This window comes from Physella acuta, unplaced genomic scaffold (assembly GCF_028476545.2).
Source record: "Physella acuta isolate Inbredline_101_S28 unplaced genomic scaffold, ASM2847654v3 ptg000691l, whole genome shotgun sequence".
Lineage (NCBI taxonomy): Eukaryota > Metazoa > Mollusca > Gastropoda > Physidae > Physella > Physella acuta.
The window spans coordinates 41,977-61,923 of NW_026732210.1; the positions used below are offsets into that span (position 1 = coordinate 41,977).

Below are 19,947 nucleotides of genomic sequence, written 5' to 3' on the forward strand. Positions count from 1 at the left end.
CATAGTAGCACAGTAGCATTTTATTTAATGCCATGTTTTAACTGGATTTTATTTAACAAATAATTAAATGTAACAGTTAAAGATAATTAAAGTTAATTACATTATAATTATTTTTAAAATGTTCAAATAAATCATTTTAAAATATTTTATGTATACTTAAGTCTTAGTAGTTGGATTTATAGCATGAATTCATGAGAACAGACCTATGTCTAAGAACAAAATTGATGAAAATCTACAAAAATGTATGTATTAAAAATAACTTTTTTGATTCTAGTGCAACAATGTCAAGGACTGATGTCACAGGAACCAGCATTTTAAAAGTTGTTGCCACAGATTTAGATGATCCGGACACTAACAACAATGGAAGGATCCTATATTCACTTGGTATGTTTTTTTTTCCTAAATTAAATAACAATATTACTAAGTATATCACTTAAAGGATCCTATATTCACTTGATGTGGGTTTTTTCCTAAATTAAAAAACAATATTTCTAAGTTTATCACCTAACATTATTTTGTAATGTTAACCCATTATCACCTTACAGCTGGTAGTCCATTATTCAGCATCAACTCCACGTCTGGTGTGATAAGAAATACAGCCATGATCTCTGTAGACAACAGGACAACTTTCTTCTTTCTTAAAGTCACAGCTACAGGTATGAATATGACAAAATTTAAATCATAACACTTTTATTAAGTAGACTTAATCTGTTTATTTTACCTTAGCAAATGTAGAGCATTGTGCTCATCTATCTTTACTTACCTTGACTTGAGTCAGGTACCCTTGAGAGCTGTGTGAACTCAAGGATGTCCTATTAATGCCTGGAAACTTGTAATTAAATGTTCTATCATTCAAACATGCTCTCCCTTACTGTATTGTATTGTCATATCCACATAATACATTGTATAAATATGATAGTGAATACAGCAATACATAGTACTATGTTAACAATGAAGTAAGTTACTAAAAAATGTGTTGATTATTCAGATAGCAATGGTGGAGCTGGAGCCTTAAGCAGTGCTGCTGATGTTACTATTACTGTCAGCACCTTCAACCAGTATTCTCCTGTCTTCAGCTCAACAAACTATTCTGTAGCGGTGAGAGAGAATCAACTGGCTGCTGGTGACATTGTTTTAAATGTTAGTTTTAACTGTTACTTTTTTATTTTCATTGCTCTTCTTGGTTAAAAGTTTAAAATTGTCTAATATTGAAAATGTGTAATGTTTTTTTAAAAATATTTTTAATTATCTTTAGTTTCATTGAGTACTGTCTTGCACAATGCATCATGAAAACAAATAAATGAAAATATGTTACACTCCCAAGGTGAGTGCCAGTGACCTAGATCTTGGGCCAGATGGTGAGATCATCTTAAGTCTGGTGACCTTAAGTAACGAATTCTTCCTAACCCAGAATGGGAATACAGGGGAGTTAAGGCTGAAACTAAACTTGGATTATGACAAGGGAGATAAGAATTTCACATTGTCTGTTACAGCTGCAGGTATTGTCTTTTCTCAAAATAATTAACTGTGTTTATATTTTATTCTATACTTTTTCACTTTACATTTTATAATATACTTGATCAGTTTACATTTTATACTATGCTTTATCGTTAATTTTTGCTAAAACAATTGTACACCAGACAAAGGAATTCCAGCCCAATCAAGCACATGTATCGTAACAGTCACAGTCATCAATGAAAATGATAATCCTCCTGTCTGCACACCATTTATAAAAATAGACAGACTTGAAGGGTTGACAGACATTGTAAGCCTTGATTGCTCTGATGCAGACCTAGAGAGTAGCATCACTTACAGTGTTTTAAAGTAAGTTCATGGCATATAAACTTTGTAGTTGTTTCATATTTTATAATGATTAATTTTGTAATAAACCTTTACAAATACGCAGTAAATAAATGCTGCAAAATAAAAAAATAATGCGGTATATTAAAAGTTTTTACATGATTCTCCTACCTGTATGTATATTAAGACATTTTTTTAAAAACCATAAGCATTAGTGCGCAGTATAAGCTACAACCAATCAGATCTGCTGTATCAATAGATGGGAGAGTAACTGTGATTGATCCATTAAACTACGAAAACACTCCTGACTTCAGTATTTTGATTAAGGTAATAATTATTTTTTTAGCGTATGATGATTTAAAAAAAAAATTTTTGGTTATAGGGCAGATGAAGCAGAGTTTATTGTGTTAGAACTGTGCCAACTTCCTTTTCCACAACTAGAGTCAGGTACATACCAGAGCTGGTGGACTGATATCCCATGTGTTCAAGCCTGGGAACCAAACCTAAGACTTCTGTTTAGCAGTTATGTGCCCTATCTCACAACCACATAATCCTTTATAATTGAAAAAAAAGTGTCTTGTAAACAACTTTTGTGTCCATTTTGTTCAGGTTGTAGATAATGGAACCCCAGCCCTGAGTACAACAGTAACAGTACTGGTTCACGTGACTGATGTCAATGACAACACTCCAAGCTTTGTGGGAAATTTAACTTTCTCTCTACAAGAAGAGCTCATCTCTAATACTGTTGTGTTCAGGGTAGAAGCCAGTGGCAATGATGGTCCACTGGATGTTGTGGGCTACTGGTTGCTGGACACAACTTATTTTTTCATTTCTCCAGGTAATTTAATGCATGTTGATAACATTCTTTTACTCTGGGACCATTTAGCTGTCATCAAATTTTTCTATTACTGTTGAAATAGTAAGTTTTTTTACAGTAGTAATCAGTTTTTTTGTTTCTGTTGGGTTAATTACACTACTCTTGGTACTATCATAAATTATCCCCAAGCTAAACCTTACTAGGTTCAAACAACATTTTTCTAATTTTTCTAGAACTGTTGGAACAATAATTTTTTACAGTAGTATCAGTTTTTTTGTTTCTTTTAGGTTAATTATACTACTCTAGGTACTATCATTTAAATTATCCCCAAGCTAAACCTTACTAAGTTAAAACAATATTTATCCAAAAGCATACAAAGAAAAAACAAAACACTTTCATTTTTTTTTATTTTGATAACTCATTTAGATAAATAAAATTTAAAAAAATAATTTTTAAAAAATGTTGGTACCTAAAATTAAATTCCTATTTAAATTTAACTTTCTGATAATTGTTTGTTCTTTAACTTTTTAATATTCTAGTCAGTGGAGATATTGTTCTGATTAAACCTGCCCCTGATTTTGATACCTATGGAGACAAGTATATTTTTGGCGTGTGTGTGCATGATACACCCAACCCTCTTAATTACACAACCTGCTCCAACATAACTGTGAATTTAATTGACATTAATGATGAGATGTAAGTTCTATTCCCTCTGCTGTAATGACCTTAATTTATTTTCTATATTTTCATCATATATTCACACATATTTTAAATTATTTAGGCCTTTTTTTTTATTTTAGTTAGTCCAATTTAAAAAATGCATTTTGTAAACCATATTTGTTTACCATACCAGTACATTATGTTTGACTGTTTTAGACCTTCCTTCACATCATCAATGTACGCTGCAGTTGTGTCAGAAGACACTGTGCTAGGGTACAGCCTGCTCCCAGCTGTAAGTGCTATAGACAGAGACAGATCTTCCATGTTCAACACTGTTACATACTCCATAGTTGAGGGAAATGTGGATGGGTGCTTCAAGTAAGTGTTGCTAGTAGTTCTTTTCAATATTCATATTCTTCAAATTATAAATATATTAACATTCTGTAAATTTTGGAAGATTTTAACTCTTTATTAACAGTTACATTTTTAAAAATTTTGGTTAACTATTAAAGCACATATTAAATACAATTAAAAAACTATATATATTAATTGAAATGAAAAAAAACAAATAAAATGACAATGAATTGAATAAAAGTTAATAGGCCATTACGTTTTTTCAAAATTTTAAATTATGGCTTCATACAATGAGATCACAAGAAATGTATTATGTTCTCTAAATAGAATAACATCAGGGGGATATTTGGAAATTGTAAAGAACATTGACTATGAGAAAGCGCAAGAGTATATTTTATACATCAAAGGGTCAGATGGTGCACACAATGTTACCACTACCTACATCGTCCAGATAAAACCTGTCAATGAGTTTAAACCAACCTTCACTAACAAGTCTGTTAGTTTAAATGTACAGGAGAACCTACCTTTTGGAACTGTTGTCTATGTTGTAAGCATTGTACAAATTTTATCATTAAAAATCTTAAGCACTTTATACAATTACTATAGGTATATGATGTTACTACTTTATTGCATAGGGTTTTTAAAATTGTTATGTGTATTTTCTATTATTTCAAATAGCTAATGGTTTTTATTTTATACTTTTTGCTACTCAGACAAATGCTACAGACCAGGACAAGGGACCTGATGGTGAAATAATGTATAGCATTGACACAGGTGATCAGACAAATTTACCTTGACTTTAAGCAGATTCTATTTCTTCTGTTCATCTACATTTTATATTTTATATTTTAATCATATTCTAAATAGTATTTTGTAAAGTCAATAATATTATAAGTATTTTAAAAAGTATAATAATTATTATTGATGTACATTAAATTTTGTATCAATTTTTTAAAAGTCTATCAAAGGTAATTCAAGCACTTTATTTTTAAAACAGTATTGTAAATTATTTTTTTAAAACAAATTATGTCTAAAAGGCCTTTAATAGAAGTGTTTGAAATACTTTTTTTTAAATTTAGGTTTTAACTTTATTACTAATCCCTGAGATATTTTCTCTCCAGGGCCTTTTAGAATTGACCCATCTTCAGGAGAAATAACTGTTGCTGGAACACTTGACGCAGAATCCAACCCATATATTCAACTAACTGTATGGGCCACAGATAGAGGCAATCCTCCATATTCCTCCTCTCAGTTGCTCATAGGTAAAGTATTTTAAAATTTAACACCATGATGGTTAACATTATTTTGAACAGTTTAACTAAAAATTATTATGATTGAAATACTTGAAGTTATTCATTATTGAGAACATTTTAGAAGTAACAAAATTAAGAACAAATGAAAATGCCATTAGCCTTTTAAAAGACTTTTGTATGCACAATTTTTTGTGGTAATAGTTTTTCTACACTGAAATAAAGGATACAACTCAAATATGTCTTATCTCCCTGCAGTCAGCCTGGTTGATGTCAATGATAACATCCCTACATGCTCTTCCAATCCATATTTTGTGTCCTTGTCTGAAAACAGCCTTGCTGGGGATGTAGTGACTTCCTTAGTGTGTAGAGATGCAGACAATGATCCAGCTAATCTCAACAACGCCTTGTCCTACAGTATTGGTATTGTGTGATTTATTATTACCTTTTCAGCATTACATAACCATGTTTTTTTTATTTAAAAAAATTAAATTTTTAATGTATGATTAAATATCATAATTAAAAATTTCAGCAATATAAAATGAATTTAACTATTATCATTTTCTTTTTTAATTTTTTATGAATTTAACTATTATTATCTGCTAACCCGTAAGTCTTTCTGCTAACCCGTAAGTCTCAAGTTTGAATCCGGGTTCAAGTCAGTAGACCGTCCCTGAGTCCACCCAACTCTAATGGGTACCTAACTCACGTTAGGGAAAGTAAAGGCGGCTGGGCATAGTGTTGACCACACTATCTCTTCATATGCTGAGGTCACAGAAACAAGTGAACTCTACTTCACTTGCCCCATAGACCGTCAGGATTGAAAGGGAAACTTTACTTTTTTACTTTACTTAAAATTATCATAAATACACAACAAAATACTATAATTAGCAAAAATTGAGAACATTTTTACAAAATATTTATTTATCTTCTGAAATTGTATTTGAACTACAGAATGTAAATACATGAAAAATAAAAGTTGAGGAAAGTTTTGTGTAATATATTTTTACTGTCATTTGCTTATAATACTTACGCTTCAGAGTATTAGAATAAAAGAATTGTGTGGCTAAAAATTAATTTCTTTTAATTACATTATTGATTTATATATTTTATATTTGTAAGTAAATGTATTATAATTAGCATGAATAGTTGTTTTTAAAACACTTTCTGTTCCTTACCACAGTTTCTATAGCAACATCACAGTTCTCCATCAGCACATCTGGCAACATAACAGTCAGTTCAGGGGCCAGTTTGGACAGGGAAACCCAGGACAACTACACTGTCATCATTGTTGTGTCAGACAAATCACCAACTGCCAAACTGTCAACCACTGTCACAGTTAGTGTCATTGTCACAGGTGAATATAGTGCACACTTTCATTGTTGTTTTGTGTTGCTCATTAAGTTTCATAAGAATTCAATAAAATATTTAATTAAGTAAATGCACATCTATAGAGCTGTTTGCTTTTCTACTTTCTCAGGAACCTGGTTTTAACCTTTTTTAAGATTTAATCTCCTGTGTTATAATTGATAATCCTAGGTCCTAACTGTGTTTGATATCTCTAGATGTGAATGACAATGCACCATATTTCACTCAACTGTCCCCTGTTGATTTACCTGAGGATGCAACAGTTGGTAAAACAGTAGCCTTCATTAGAGCAAATGATAAGGACTCTGGAATAAACAGTAGGCCTATTTGTCTTTTAATACACTAATTCAAAATTTGACCTGAACTAACTTTATTTATGCCCAATAAAGCAAGATTTATAACTGGAGAAAACAATGTAAAAGTATATATGAATTTCAAAAATAAATCTTAATGTATATTTTAAAAATCTGGAATACATTTTGAACTTACATATTCTGGAAAATAATACAAAAAATACACACGATAAATTAAGGCTATATTTTTGTACTATTACAACTTTAACACTGGGCCTTATTTTTTTTCCTTATTTCTAGCTTGCATGGAAACTCAGACACAGTATTGTCTTATAATCATTAATAGAATCCATATCAACAAATTTTCTTTTAACTTTATAAAACTTGTTTTGTTTCAGAAATGTTAGAATATAAATTTCGTAACTACTATGACAAGTTCAGCATAGACCCAGTCACAGGAAATGTTGTATTAGACAGATCTTTAGATTATGAGCTAGAACAGAGTTACAAGCTAGAAATACTTGTCACTGTAAGTTACCAGCCCTTAATCTTTAATACTCAGCATTCATTAAAACCAATGTGTTAAGTATACCTTAGTTGTGGTTTCTGACATGAAAGTTATTTTTAGCCCAAACTAATTATTTTTAATTATCTTTAGAACTAAAGGTATAGCATGCAGTTATTTAATTTAAAGAACTGATGGTCAATAGACTAGGTAAAGTTTATGTAAATGGTTTGCAAATCCAGAGAAATTACTGGTCAATATTACCTCATTAGGCTCACAACAATTGTTCAATTTAACATTGGAACATCTCAGCTGAGTACAGTGTTATTATTAGTTCTTTGGATTACACTGTTTAATTGTGTATCAACTAAATAGATTTTTACTCTCTTCAGCATCAACAATATATAATGTTATAAAAAAGTCTAAGCCTGCATTCTAAAATCTCTCCTCACAACAATGTGTATATAATATTTATTTAACATTTATATCACACTGGATAATCTTTTTAAAACAAAACCATTGTATCCATCAGGACCAGGGATCACCAGTTCAATCTGTCACTGGTACCCTAACCGTGAATGTTATAGATGTGGATGATTGCTGGCCAGTTTGTACATCATACTACTATCTGGCATCTGTGCCAGAGAATTCTGTCAATGTATCTGTGGCAATGTTACAATGTAATGATGCAGACAGCATGAGTAATCTCACCTACAACATTACAGAAGGTTCTTTTTAATTATACTTTTTTTATATAATAATTTAACATTTTTACATGTTCTAAAATACTAAAAATAAAAGTATTAAATTTTTTAAAATTATATACATTAATACAGAAAATGTGCCAAATTAGTTTAGTTACAGACAAAGTGTAATCTGTTTATAGTGTCAACATTTAACATATAAATTTATAATGCTAGTGTATCATCACATCAGTAAAGATTAATTATGTTCTTCTTTTTAAAATATTTAACATTGTTACAAGTCCGCTAATTTTGTTTTAGTCATTGTGAAATATAAGTTAAAATTAAAGCATCTACATTTAACAAAAAATTAATAAATAAGTCTAGCATAATCATAACTGATTTGTTCCTTGTCATACAGGAAATGATGGCAGTTTTCTCATGGATCCCAAAACAGGAGCCATCAAAATTTCTCCCAATGCTTCTCTGGATTATGAACAAATTAAAATCCACCAATTAAAAGTTATAGTCACTGATGGAGCTCACTATCAAACAGTTGAAGTGATGGTAAATCAAGAATTTATTTTCTTGTTCCAACTTTTTAAAAATGTGTACATTTTAGGCCAAGGGTCATTCATAAATCACATTACTCTCCTAGTTAAGTTTTAATAATGTATTAAAGTTATTTTTTATTTATATTAAAATGTATATAAATGTATATGTATATATTTTTAATTTAAATATTTTTTAAAAATTAACATCTCCAGGTGAAAGTAACAGATGTGGATGAGTATAGTCCAGAGTTTGTGCCATCAGGTCCTGTGGTCAAGTCGGTGCCAGAAAATATAAGCTTGTATGATTTGATTTATCAACTCAATGCTACTGATAGAGACTCAGGGGATGGTGTCAAAGTGTACAGCATCAGCTATGGAAACACAAAGAAAATGTTTAGCCTTGATTCAACTTCAGGCAAATTGATTGTAAGTTTGCTCTTATGTTTTTAGATAGTATTATATTTAATCATTAATAGTCTAAAATTAATTTCTTTTTAAACTCTATTGAATGACTATACCTTTAGCTTCAGAATCAACTAACAAAATAACAGTTTTCCTACTATAAATCCCTTAGTTTTTTAAAATATACCTTTAAATTAGAAGTAAACTCTATGCTATTTCAATGAATAACACATACACAGATTTGTGTGTCTACCAGTTAGTGGTCAAATTTAGCTATAAAATGTTCTAAACAGCTCCAAGAGCCACTGGACTATGAGAGAGAAAAGTTTTACAACCTGGCACTTGAAGTCAGAGACTCAGGGAACTTGACCAGCACACTCATTCTGACCATACTAGTAACTGATGTGGATGACAATGATCCAGAGTGCACTGATGTGTTTTTTACTATCTCTGTGAAAGAAGAGGTTAACATGGGAACACTCTATACACCTCATTGTTTTGACTTGGTATGTAAAGATACTTTTTAAAGTTTTTGTTCAAATGTTTTCTTAACATTTAAGCTCCATAACATTGTCTAGTTATTTTTCTGTTTTTCAGATATTTTAATGTAGGATACATTAAATATGTTTCTGAAGGTTAAAAAAATTGTAATAAAATAGTTGATTTTTTCTAATGTGCTCAACTAGGATATAGTTGCAAGTCCAGTCTTGGAGTATATTCCAGTTAATGCACCAGATGAGATAAAAATTAATAAAACCACGGGTAAGCCTAAATACCTCACATTCATCATTGTTTAAAATCAACTGATTTTTATATATGGAAAAAATTTTCTAATTAATGTGGTGTAAAAAGGTTAGTGTATACAGGTATGTACAATTACCCTGAGTTATTTATGTCTCTCTGAAACAACAGGGGAGGTAACTCAGATCAAGTATTTTGACTATGAAAATGCAACAACTCATGGATTTACTATTGTTGTGAAAGAGTTGAATGTGGTCAACCCCAGGTCAATAAAAATAATGCTAACAGTAAATGTAGAGCCAGTAAATGAATACGACCCAGTATTTCAGCCACTGAATAATAATGGAACATACTATGTTGCAGAGAATACAAAACTAGGTAATTCTAACTTTTAAAAAATTTCTTGAATAGAAAATAAAGGATATTTAAAAGTAAAAGCATTGAAACATTTATTTATGTATAATAGCACTATGCCCACATAGATTTGTCGAGTTGGGGGTTTGGTGTATAAATATTGCTGAACTTTTAATTAGTATTAGTCTATAAACTAAGTATAAACAATACATTTAACTGTATTTGACTTGTGTTTGTACTTGATATTTTCCTGTGTCCTATAATAAAAAAATTCCTTCCCAACCAATACCCAATTAAATAATCAGATCTAATAATAAAATGAACATATGGATCTAGATGAAAATGTTATATCTTTAAAAAATTTCTTTTTTATAATATAGGCACATCAATAACACAAGTGTTAGCTTCTGACAGAGATCAGGGTTTGCAACAAGGTAGTGTCAGGTACTACATAGATGGAGGCAACAATGACCATGTTTTTGATATAGATGAAACATCTGGCAATATTACAATCATAGGAAATGTAGACAGAGAAACATTGGCCAGGTACCATTTGACTGTCAGGGCTAGTGATGATGTGCCAGGTAGCAGTGCACAAAGAAATGGTAATTATTTAACAAATTTTGTATAATCTAAAACTATTTATCCCTGATAAATTACATATATTATGTAACACTAAAAATAAAATAATTTACAATTTGACTTAAAAATAAATGTAAGCTAAAAAGATTATACAAGAATAAAAAAAACTATTTTTAGCTTACAATTAACCTTTATTTAACGTCAAAACTTGTTTATATAGAATATGTGCATTCTTTTTCTTGATTTAAGCTACTGTTACATTGGATATTCTCATCACTGATGTCAATGACCACACACCCCAGTTGATACCACTCATGTATCATGCTGAGGTTCTTGAAACAATCAAACCTGTGGTCACTCTACTGAACTTCACTGTGCAGGATGAAGATGAAGGGAACAATGCTCTGGTTTACATTAATATAACTGATGGAAACTTTGAGAACAAGTTTAATATTGTTGGTAAACAGAATTTACTTTAATCTATATTACACAAATGGTGTTTAAATATGAGCAAAGCAACTATTTTGTGAACTTACAAAACATTTTCATTCTTTAATTGAATTTTTTTATTTTTGATGAATATAATTTTTACTGCAATATTTTTTAACAGGTTTAATTTTAGTTTAAGATTTATTCTATTGAAATTTAGCAGATTAATCATAGAATTAAAATTAACTGTAAATTACCTTATCTTTAAGGTAGAAAAAAACAACAATTTCACTTCAATGGTGATGTTAAAATGTAATTTGAAACTACATATTCAAATTACTAACTGTACAAATATAATTCATTCTAATGCAATCAATTTCCAGGTAAAACTTTAGTATTGAAAGACTACCTAGATTTTGAAACGACCACACTGTATGATCTGCAACTGGAGATCAAAGATTCTGGTGTGCCATCTCTCAAATCTGCAGGGAGGGTTATTATTACTGTTCTACCTGTAAATGAACAAGCTCCACACATGAACACTTCTCATGATACAATTTTTCTACTGGAAAACATACCAATTGGAACATTAGTTTATGATGCCAATGCTACAGGTACAAACATGTAACATGGTGTTTGATAGTTTGTTTTGAAGTAAATACAATATTGTTTTATGATGTCTGATAATTCATCAGTAAATTCTCTTAAGTATTAAATAAATGCTATATCTTTTAATACAAAAAATTATTTTAGTTGTTTCTTTTTTGTTTGTTTTTTTTAGATTAAGAAAGATATATTCTTCTTTACAAAAAAAAAAGTTACAATTGCAAGTTGGTTTTGTTTTGTGGAAATAATTTAGAGGATGCATTAAAATTATTTTTTAATCACCTCTGCTCAAAATTTTTAAAAGCTTAGGTATAAAGTAATTGATGTTGTAATAATTATAATAATTTAAGATCAAGTATGTAAAGTACCAAATTTGTTATAAGTTAGAATCAAGTATTTATCAAATATATCTTTTTTCATGCAGATTCTGATGCAGGGGTTGATGGAGAAATTGTTTACAGTCTGGCAACCAACTCCACAAATGTTTTTATTCTTGACCCAACCAACGGTCAACTGTTTGTGGGGGCGCCAATGGACTTTGACCACTTACCAAACACGTATTCCCTTATAATTGTAGCCACAGACAGATTTGGTGCCTCCGATATCACGACCTCTACCATATCTTTGAGTATCATCCTACAAGACATCAACGACAACTACCCTGTGTTTGCTGCATCTGTGTTGAACTTAACAGTGAATGAGAATGAGAAGTTGGGTGTCAGTGTGGGCAGAGTCTTGGTAACTGACGATGGTAGGATATTTTTGTATCAACATCTTAACAGTTTGTTCTGAACTGGGTTTAATTTATTTATGCATTTGTTAAGATTATGTAGTATTTAATTTAATACTTTTAAATTATCTATTGCTTTTACCAAGATTTGGTAATTTTGAAAAGATTAAATGCATTTACTTTGATTATTTAGCTTTGAAATGTTTTATTTTATTTACCTTAAGGATTTGGCACTTATAAATGTTTTAATGCATTTTCCTTGATAATTTAGGACTTTTAAATAAAAAATACAAAACACCGTATTTTCAGACTCAGGGAGCTTTGGATTTCTTATGTACAATGTAACTGGTGGTAACGGCTTAGAGTTTTTCAACCTCAACAATGTTACTGGGGCCTTAGTAACAAGATCAAACATCGACTATGAAACTTATAAAGTGATTTTTTTTTCTTTGTTTCATTTGTTTTAAAATAAATTATTGAAATAGTTATAAAATTGCTATTTATTTAAAATCAATGTTTAGAAATTTGGCCAGGTTTTCAAGTTTAGTGAACATATTATGTTGAAATGTTGACCCATGGTGTTGTAAGTTTAGTTTTAAAACAAGTTGGAATGTTGTCTTCAGGTGCTGTAATTAAGTGAACATGTGTTTGAATGTTGACCACAGGTGCTGTATCTGGCAGTGGCAGCTTATGACGCAGGTAAACCTTCCTTGACATCCAACTGTTTGGTCAAGATTCAAGTGGTCAACAAAAATGACAATGACCCAGTGATAACCCCACCAGATATGGCTGTGACCATCCCTGAGACCATCAGTCCTGGGGATACAGTCCTGACTTACATCGGCTTTGATAAAGACACAGAAATTTCTAGATTTGAATTGGTTGAATACAGTGATTATTTTGCGGTAAATTGTTTGTCTTATATATTTTTAAAAGTGATTTAACTTTACTGGTGACTGGTCATAGTACTGATTACACTATCCCCAGTGGCCATTACTTTCCCTAATGTGAGTTAGATACCCATCAGAGCTGGGTGGACTCATGGATATCCTCTGGATTTGAACCTAGATTCGAACTTGAGATTTTTGAGTTAGAAGTCCAGAACTTTACCACTAGGCCACACCTTCCCCTCCTTTTAAGTTTGTGTTTTAAATTTATAAACAAATTGTAAAATAAATAAGTGATCTATTGTTATGGAGGAGAATAATTCAAATGAACAAACTTGATTCATCCTGAGCACACGCAACAACATAACTATTTTAACCTTCATTTTATAACTTTATTTAACCTTTAGATTGACCCAGGCACTGGGGAACTGAGAACAACAGCAGTCATGGATAGAGAAAATTTTAAAGAGTGAGACAATTGTTTGAATATAGTTTGTTTTTAGAATATATAGTTATTTAAATAAAGATTTAAATAGACATACACATCATGAAGAGGAATAATATTTATAATTACTTTTGATATACATATATATATATATATATATATATGTATATATATATATATATAATTTTATTTTTATTTATTTTTTAATCTAAAAAATTATTTAAAATTTCTTATCAGGTTTGTTTTAATTTAATCCATAGGCTTGTCTTACACATTAGAGTAATAGACCATGGCACAGATACTGACCCTCTCATTCGCACCTCTACGGCTACCCTGACAATTCTAATAGATGACCAGAATGACAACAGTCCAGTTGTCAGTGGTACTTACAACAAGGCTGTGCCAGAAAATATTAACATCAATGAGGTTGTGTTTAAAATCAATGCGTCCGATGCTGACGAAGGTCCTGGTGTCTTTATGGGTTTTTCAATCATCGAGGGTAACACTGGTCAAGATTTCCATGTTAATTCTGAGGGTTATGTACAGGTAAAAATTGCTGGGACCTACATCATTTGTTGAAATACGTTTTAGATAATTAACACCAAGGTTATTTATATTTTATACACAGCATTATTTTTTATTATAAATTCCCATTAACCCTAATTTTTACTTAATTGTGTTGGAGGGAATCCCTTCAAACACTAAAATTAAGAACGAAGAAGAAGAAAAAGACTCATTTTTAATCATTTTTAAAAATACATTTTAATTTTTTAATCCCTATCAAATTTATATCAGAGGGGACATTCAAAATCTGCTTCTCCAACACATAATAAAATTATTTTTCAATTAAATAATTTCTAGGATAAATGTTATCTACGAATAGAATATAATTCAAAGTTTTCTCTCTTCCTTAACCCCATAAAAATTCACATTATTTAACACAGAAGAGATACTTTATTAGAATATTTAAATGTATAATTTTATAACCATATTTCATATTTAATATTGTTTTTAAAAATACTATTAGTGGTTTAAAAAACAAAGAACAAATACTTTACAATGTATCTAGGTATCAAACCCACTGGACCGTGAAAGTGTCTCTCAGTACAAACTACACATCAGAGTGACAGACCATGGCGTCCCCCAGAGGTCAACAGACCTGTATGCCATCATCAATGTCACTGACATCAATGACAACAACCCTGTCTTCACACCAGCCTACTACACATTCAACATCTCAGAGAACTCACTGGTCAACACGTTTGTGGGGGCAGTCAATGCCACTGATGCTGATGAGGGGTTGAACTCAGAGCTTAGCTACAGTTTTGACTCTTTCTACGTTGGAAAGTCATCGCATTTTGTTGTTGATAAGATAAGTGGGGCCATTAGAGTTGCATCAGCTGATCTTGATAGGGAGTCTCAAGCATTTTATAAGGCAAAACTCAAGGTACATTTTGATGTATTTAATGCATGTTTTATTGTAATCTTTTGTGAAACAGAATAATTAAGACAGTCAGTAAACTAATACTAAAATATTAAAGGGTATAATTTTATTTATTGAATTTTAGCATTAATGTAATATTTGTTTTATTCAATTTATTTTAAAAATTAGATAGTTAGTGACTTACTTGTCTTGGTCCTCTTTACTTCTCAACCATACACCTCCACTTTGTCCAGTCCCAGGCTGATTAAGTGAATCAACGCCAGAAATACATTGTTTATTATGATAAAAAAGTACCCTTTTGAACCATTTGGTCCAGGGTGCAGGTGAAGTAGAGTTCACCTGTTTTAGTGACCTCAGCATATGAAGGGATTGTGTGGTCAGCACTATGCCAGGCCACATTTAATTTCCCTGATGTGGGACAGGTACCCATTAGAGCTGGGTGGACTCAGGGACATCCTAAGGACATGAGCCTAGGATCCAAACTTGAGACTTTCGGGTTATCAGTCAAACACATGTACTATAACAGCTTGATCTATAATCCTGTCAATAACAATTAATTTTTTTTACTATAAATAGCCCCTAATCCACACAGCCTAAATAGAAAATAATATTTTAAAACTTTAGGTGAATGATGCGGGTGTGCCCATCTCCAGATCATCATTCGCAGAAGTTGTAATTTACATCAACGACCTGAATGATGTGGTCCCAGCATTCACCAAGTCTAATTATAGTGTGTTGATTGACGAGAAAACAGCTGTCAACAAAACTGTTTTAATTGTCCAGGCTGTGGACAGGGACTTTGGCATCAACGCAGAAATTGGTTACTTCATGGATAGCAATTTGTATGATGGTTCTCTGGCCAAAAGCTATTTCAATGTAAATATTTTAATGGCAACAACTACATTATTTAAGATCTAAATTTACTACAAATTTTTATAAAATCATTTTCAAATCCAAATAAATTGAGTTTTGTATGAGGATTTTAAGATCCAAATATATGAAAAGTTTTATACAACTATTTTAATATACAAATATACTAAATGTTTTATATTATATTTCAAGATCCAATCACATAAAGTTGTATAAAAGTATTTAAGATCCAAATATAGCCTACTAAAAGAATTCACTAGTAGAAGGTATTTTAAAAACTAAATAATCTAAATGAACCCACTAATAAAAGCTGTTCTATTTCCCTAGGTTGATTCAGAAACAGGCAGTGTCAGCATTATAAACCTGATCAGCTATGAAAACTGTCAGAGATTTACTTTTGTCGTGTATGCCATAGATAGAGGCACACCCCCACTCACAGGGTCTACCACAGTGTTGATAGATATCAGAGACATCAATGATAACAACCCAATTTTCAGGTCAATTGAACTCTCATATTTAGAAGTTTTGAAAATGATTGTTACGAAAATTAGAGTATAAAGTTTTATTCTTATAAATAAAAAAAGAAATCTTAATAAGATTTCTTTTTAAGATTTCTTCTTTATTTATAAGGATTCTTATGTTTTGAAGATTTATTCATAAATTAATTTTATTGAAAAAATAATTAATTATTTTTTATGATTTTTTATATTTAAAAAAAATGTTTAGCCCATCATTTTACAACACTGAAGTTGCATATAACGGACAGTGTGAGAAAGTTGTGGCAACAGTTACAGCTGTAGATGCAGACTTTGGTCAAAATTCAGCTATTTCCTACTACACCCAGGAAGAGATGTTCCTCTTCTTCATCACACCTGAAACTGGTAAGTTTTGTTTTTAATTCATATTTCTTTAGGTTAACTCACATGCAGTCATCAATAATAATAATAAATTTGAGATTGATTGAGTTTTTATTCTAAACATGAGTATTAAATATTAATCATTATTTTTATTTTTTTATCTTGTATTATTAAATAACGAAACAAAATTAATATGTTGATTATTATTATATTATTCATTATTTTAATTAATTAGTTATGTATACTTTTTTGTCCTCCAGGAGCTTTGAACCAAAGAGGTGTAGCTCCTAAAAGTGCCAGGTTCACAATTGAGGTTCATGCAAAAGATGGAGGTACACCAGTAAGGAGGGCGGAGGTGCCGGCCACAGTTAGAGTGGACACTTTTGATCCTAATCTCTATGTGGTCACATTTAGACTTGGCATCAGCAGGTTCATTTTTATTACTGCACAAAATATTGTGGTCACGTTTAGACTTGGCATTAGCAGGTTCATTTTTATTACTGCACAAAATATTGTGGTCACGTTTAGTTTTGGCATTAGTAGGTTCATTTTTATTACTGCACAAAATATTCAACACAGCTGTGTAGTCCACAAATCCTATAATGTTGTTCAGAGATAGAAACACTTAACTAAGTTTCCAAACTACATAACCATAATAAGCATTTCATCCCATCTTATTAGAGTCTAAATTATTAAAATAAGCAAATAGAACTCTATTTAGCAAATCTATAAAGTTAAGACATTTACTAGTTTAAACAATTTTTAGCAAAGCATTAAAGCATGGTAACTAGCCATTTCAGTTGTGTGTTGTTTTTTTAATTCCAGGACTTCATTCTTTGCTCATGTTGACTCATTCTTGAGCCACCTGCAGAGTGTTATCCAAGCACACTATCCCACCGCTGTGGTGAGATTGTGGTGTGTTGAAGAGTATGAAGGAGTAGCTCATCCACCAGTCAGTGGAGTAAGAAGATTGCTTGCAGATCAGTGAGTACAATCACACAATACTTGTCTTACTGATTGTTTGGATGGTTGGTTGGACATAGAGCTCATGGCTGCTAATTGACAAGTGTCGAGTCCTGCTCTGATGGGGATGTGACCGACGTTAAGTAAAGTAAAGGCAGTAGTGTTGACCACATTGTCCCTTCATATACCTTGGTCACAGAAACAGGTGAACTCTACTTGATCTTACCCATAAACTGCCTGGCTCAAAAAGGGTAACTTAACTTATTTATTTTACTTTACTTACTAATTGTTAAAGAAAGTACTTAAGTGCACAAGTGTAGCCTACAAATTAATTATTTTCTTTTGAATATGAAAAATGAGAACATAATATGTAAAAAAACATTAGAGTATTATTCATGAAGAAAAATATTTTCCTTAACTGAGAATGTGGAAATACTATTAAAATAAAGAAATACAGTTGAAATTTCTAAAAGAAAATGTGCTATGATTTTGTAACATTTTGTTGGATTGTTCAGACCTATAGATGTTCATCTGTATGCTTTGCGAGACAACACCACCGACTCTGAAGCAAACATCAACACTGAGAAAGATTTCCTACAGCAAGACGAGTTTCTGTCTCTGGTCAGTGCCAACCCTCAAGGAGACCCCGGCTCTTCTGTCCAAGGTAAGTTTTGTTTTGGTCAGTGTTTAAGAGTGGTGGATAAAATTATAAATTCACAATAGAAATTTCTGTAAAAAGCCTTTGAAAAAATTATGATGGCATCAATATATTGATCTTAAACTATAATTTTCATTAATTCCAATTTTGCTTATATTAAACTGACAATTTTAAAACATCAAAATTAACATTTATAATTATGTTTTGCCAGGAAGTGACTGGGACTATTTTGATATCATCAGAGTGGACCCATATTATTACAAGCCAATAGGATGGTTTGATACAACAGCTGGGAGAGTCATCACAGCTGTAGTTATCTTCCTTGGATTGATTCTTATTGGATTTCTTTCTTACTTTTTGTTTCGAGTATGTTCTAAGTTTTGGAGGTGAGGGACAGGTTCTTTTAAACCTCATCACTTATATCTTGCCTTATTTTTAAAATACCTTAGCATAATTAACAGATTAAAAATGCTTAAAATATACCATAATTATTTATTTTTTGTTACAGTATTTAAAATTTTAAAAATCTTAAATGTTTGTCTTATATTTTAGAACTTTCAGCAATAACTTATTTATAAATTCAATTTTTTTTAAATTTTTAAACAAAGGCAAAGAAGAGCCAAGTCCAAACACCATTTACAAAATGATTCAAAAGAACCCACCAAAGAAGAAACAAAGAAAGAAATGAATGGCACATCTATAAATGATCTCCATCAGACTCCACCAAGTAAAGTTTTTTTAGCTTTTAAGTTAGCATACTTGTATTCCCGCATTTAAGTTAGCATACTTTTTATCCCATAAATGCATATTTTCTTAGTGCCTGCATAATGATTTCTTTTCAACAAGAAATAAATTATTTGTTTTACAGTAAATGTTGCAACTGTATATCCAGAACCCGATTATGCCATAGATTGGGTGCCAGTAGCTGGTGAGTGAAAATACTTTTTCATCTATTTTTTAACCAGTAGTTTTAGTGTATACTTTTTTTTTTAATTAAACAATTTATTTTCTCAAAAAAAAAAGAACAAATAAAATAAAATTACATGTTTATTTTGAAAACCATTCATTTGTTTATTAATTATCAATAATTGAGTTTCTTAATAATTTAATTTCTTAGATAGTCACCAGGAACAAGCAATGAAAATTGAAAAGGTAAAATTAATTATTTATTTTTTATGAAGAATTTAATTTTAAAAAAGCTGGTCAATTAATTTTCATTAATTTGTCCTAACACGTACCTATTGCATTTCAATTTGTATTGAAATTTGTATATTCCATATAAAGACTGACCAACTCAGTTCATTTGTAATCCTTTCAACCAGTGGTTTTCTTTATAATTCTTTTACAGCATTCATTATTGAAGGTAAACAACTCAGTAGTAAAAGAAGTTGCATCCACCACCACCAGCCCAAGGGCCATAATCATTAAAAGGAAGAGTGATGATCCACAAAACTCAGATGCTCTTAGACATTATAAAGGGAGAGCACAAGACAGAGGTAGCCAACCTTGTTCTCTTTCCTTCTCCAGGCACTTGTTCAATGTTGTTTAACCTTTGTTTTTAATCATTTATTTTTTCCTCAATCCCAGTGACTGGCAAACTTTATGACTTCAACACCAAGAAAAATCAGCGCCAGTGGGTAGCATGAGTGGGCTCTACATTTAACCCATTAGCACATAAAGGGAATGTTCTATGTT

At 30.9% G+C, this 19,947-nt stretch overlaps 2 protein-coding genes and 1 long non-coding RNA gene across 3 annotated transcripts; all 3 read left to right on the plus strand.

Moving 5' to 3' along the window:
* Positions 1–281: 281 nt before the first annotated feature.
* On the plus strand, positions 282–7,206 carry LOC131949350 (cadherin EGF LAG seven-pass G-type receptor 1-like). The gene is made up of 17 exons (XM_059311207.1): positions 282–384; positions 546–656; positions 989–1,140; positions 1,325–1,499; positions 1,641–1,824; positions 2,010–2,127; positions 2,410–2,638; positions 3,157–3,313; positions 3,494–3,655; positions 3,959–4,178; positions 4,345–4,405; positions 4,753–4,893; positions 5,140–5,304; positions 6,065–6,238; positions 6,447–6,566; positions 6,941–7,071; positions 7,201–7,206. Exons 1-17 carry the CDS (start codon positions 282–284, stop codon positions 7,204–7,206), a joined length of 2,409 nt encoding a protein of 802 aa, XP_059167190.1.
* Positions 7,207–8,294: 1,088 nt separating this feature from the next.
* On the plus strand, positions 8,295–18,643 carry LOC131949351 (cadherin EGF LAG seven-pass G-type receptor 2-like). The gene is made up of 21 exons (XM_059311208.1): positions 8,295–8,387; positions 8,498–8,710; positions 8,980–9,192; positions 9,373–9,448; positions 9,599–9,805; positions 10,162–10,386; positions 10,613–10,822; positions 11,176–11,406; positions 11,823–12,149; positions 12,438–12,562; positions 12,794–13,033; positions 13,423–13,484; positions 13,721–14,006; positions 14,530–14,907; positions 15,529–15,780; positions 16,102–16,271; positions 16,501–16,655; positions 16,892–17,060; positions 17,457–17,615; positions 18,110–18,258; positions 18,464–18,643. The coding sequence occupies exons 1-21, from the start codon at positions 8,295–8,297 to the stop codon at positions 18,640–18,642; spliced, it is 4,119 nt and encodes a 1,372-aa protein (XP_059167191.1). The 3' UTR covers position 18,643.
* A 706-nt stretch (positions 18,644–19,349) lies between these two features.
* Positions 19,350–19,937, plus strand: LOC131949359 (uncharacterized). The gene is made up of 3 exons (XR_009388152.1): positions 19,350–19,404; positions 19,601–19,748; positions 19,840–19,937. It is a non-coding gene; the product is annotated as an uncharacterized LOC131949359 (long non-coding RNA).
* Positions 19,938–19,947: the final 10 nt, after the last annotated feature.

Excerpts from the sequence above, each read along its gene's own strand:
- LOC131949350 (XM_059311207.1), top strand. The coding sequence starts at position 282 with ATGTCAAGGACTGATGTCACAGGAACCAGCATTTTAAAAGTTGTTGCC. Across the intron at positions 3,656-3,958 it reads AATGTGGATGGGTGCTTCAA|AATAACATCAGGGGGATATT; the intron begins GTAAGTGTTGCT and ends TTCTCTAAATAG. Across the intron at positions 6,239-6,446 it reads AGTTAGTGTCATTGTCACAG|ATGTGAATGACAATGCACCA; the intron begins GTGAATATAGTG and ends TGATATCTCTAG.
- LOC131949351 (XM_059311208.1), top strand. The coding sequence starts at position 8,295 with ATGGTAAATCAAGAATTTATTTTCTTGTTCCAACTTTTTAAAAATGTG. Across the intron at positions 9,806-10,161 it reads TGCAGAGAATACAAAACTAG|GCACATCAATAACACAAGTG; the intron begins GTAATTCTAACT and ends TTTATAATATAG. Across the intron at positions 16,656-16,891 it reads CTTCATCACACCTGAAACTG|GAGCTTTGAACCAAAGAGGT; the intron begins GTAAGTTTTGTT and ends TTTGTCCTCCAG.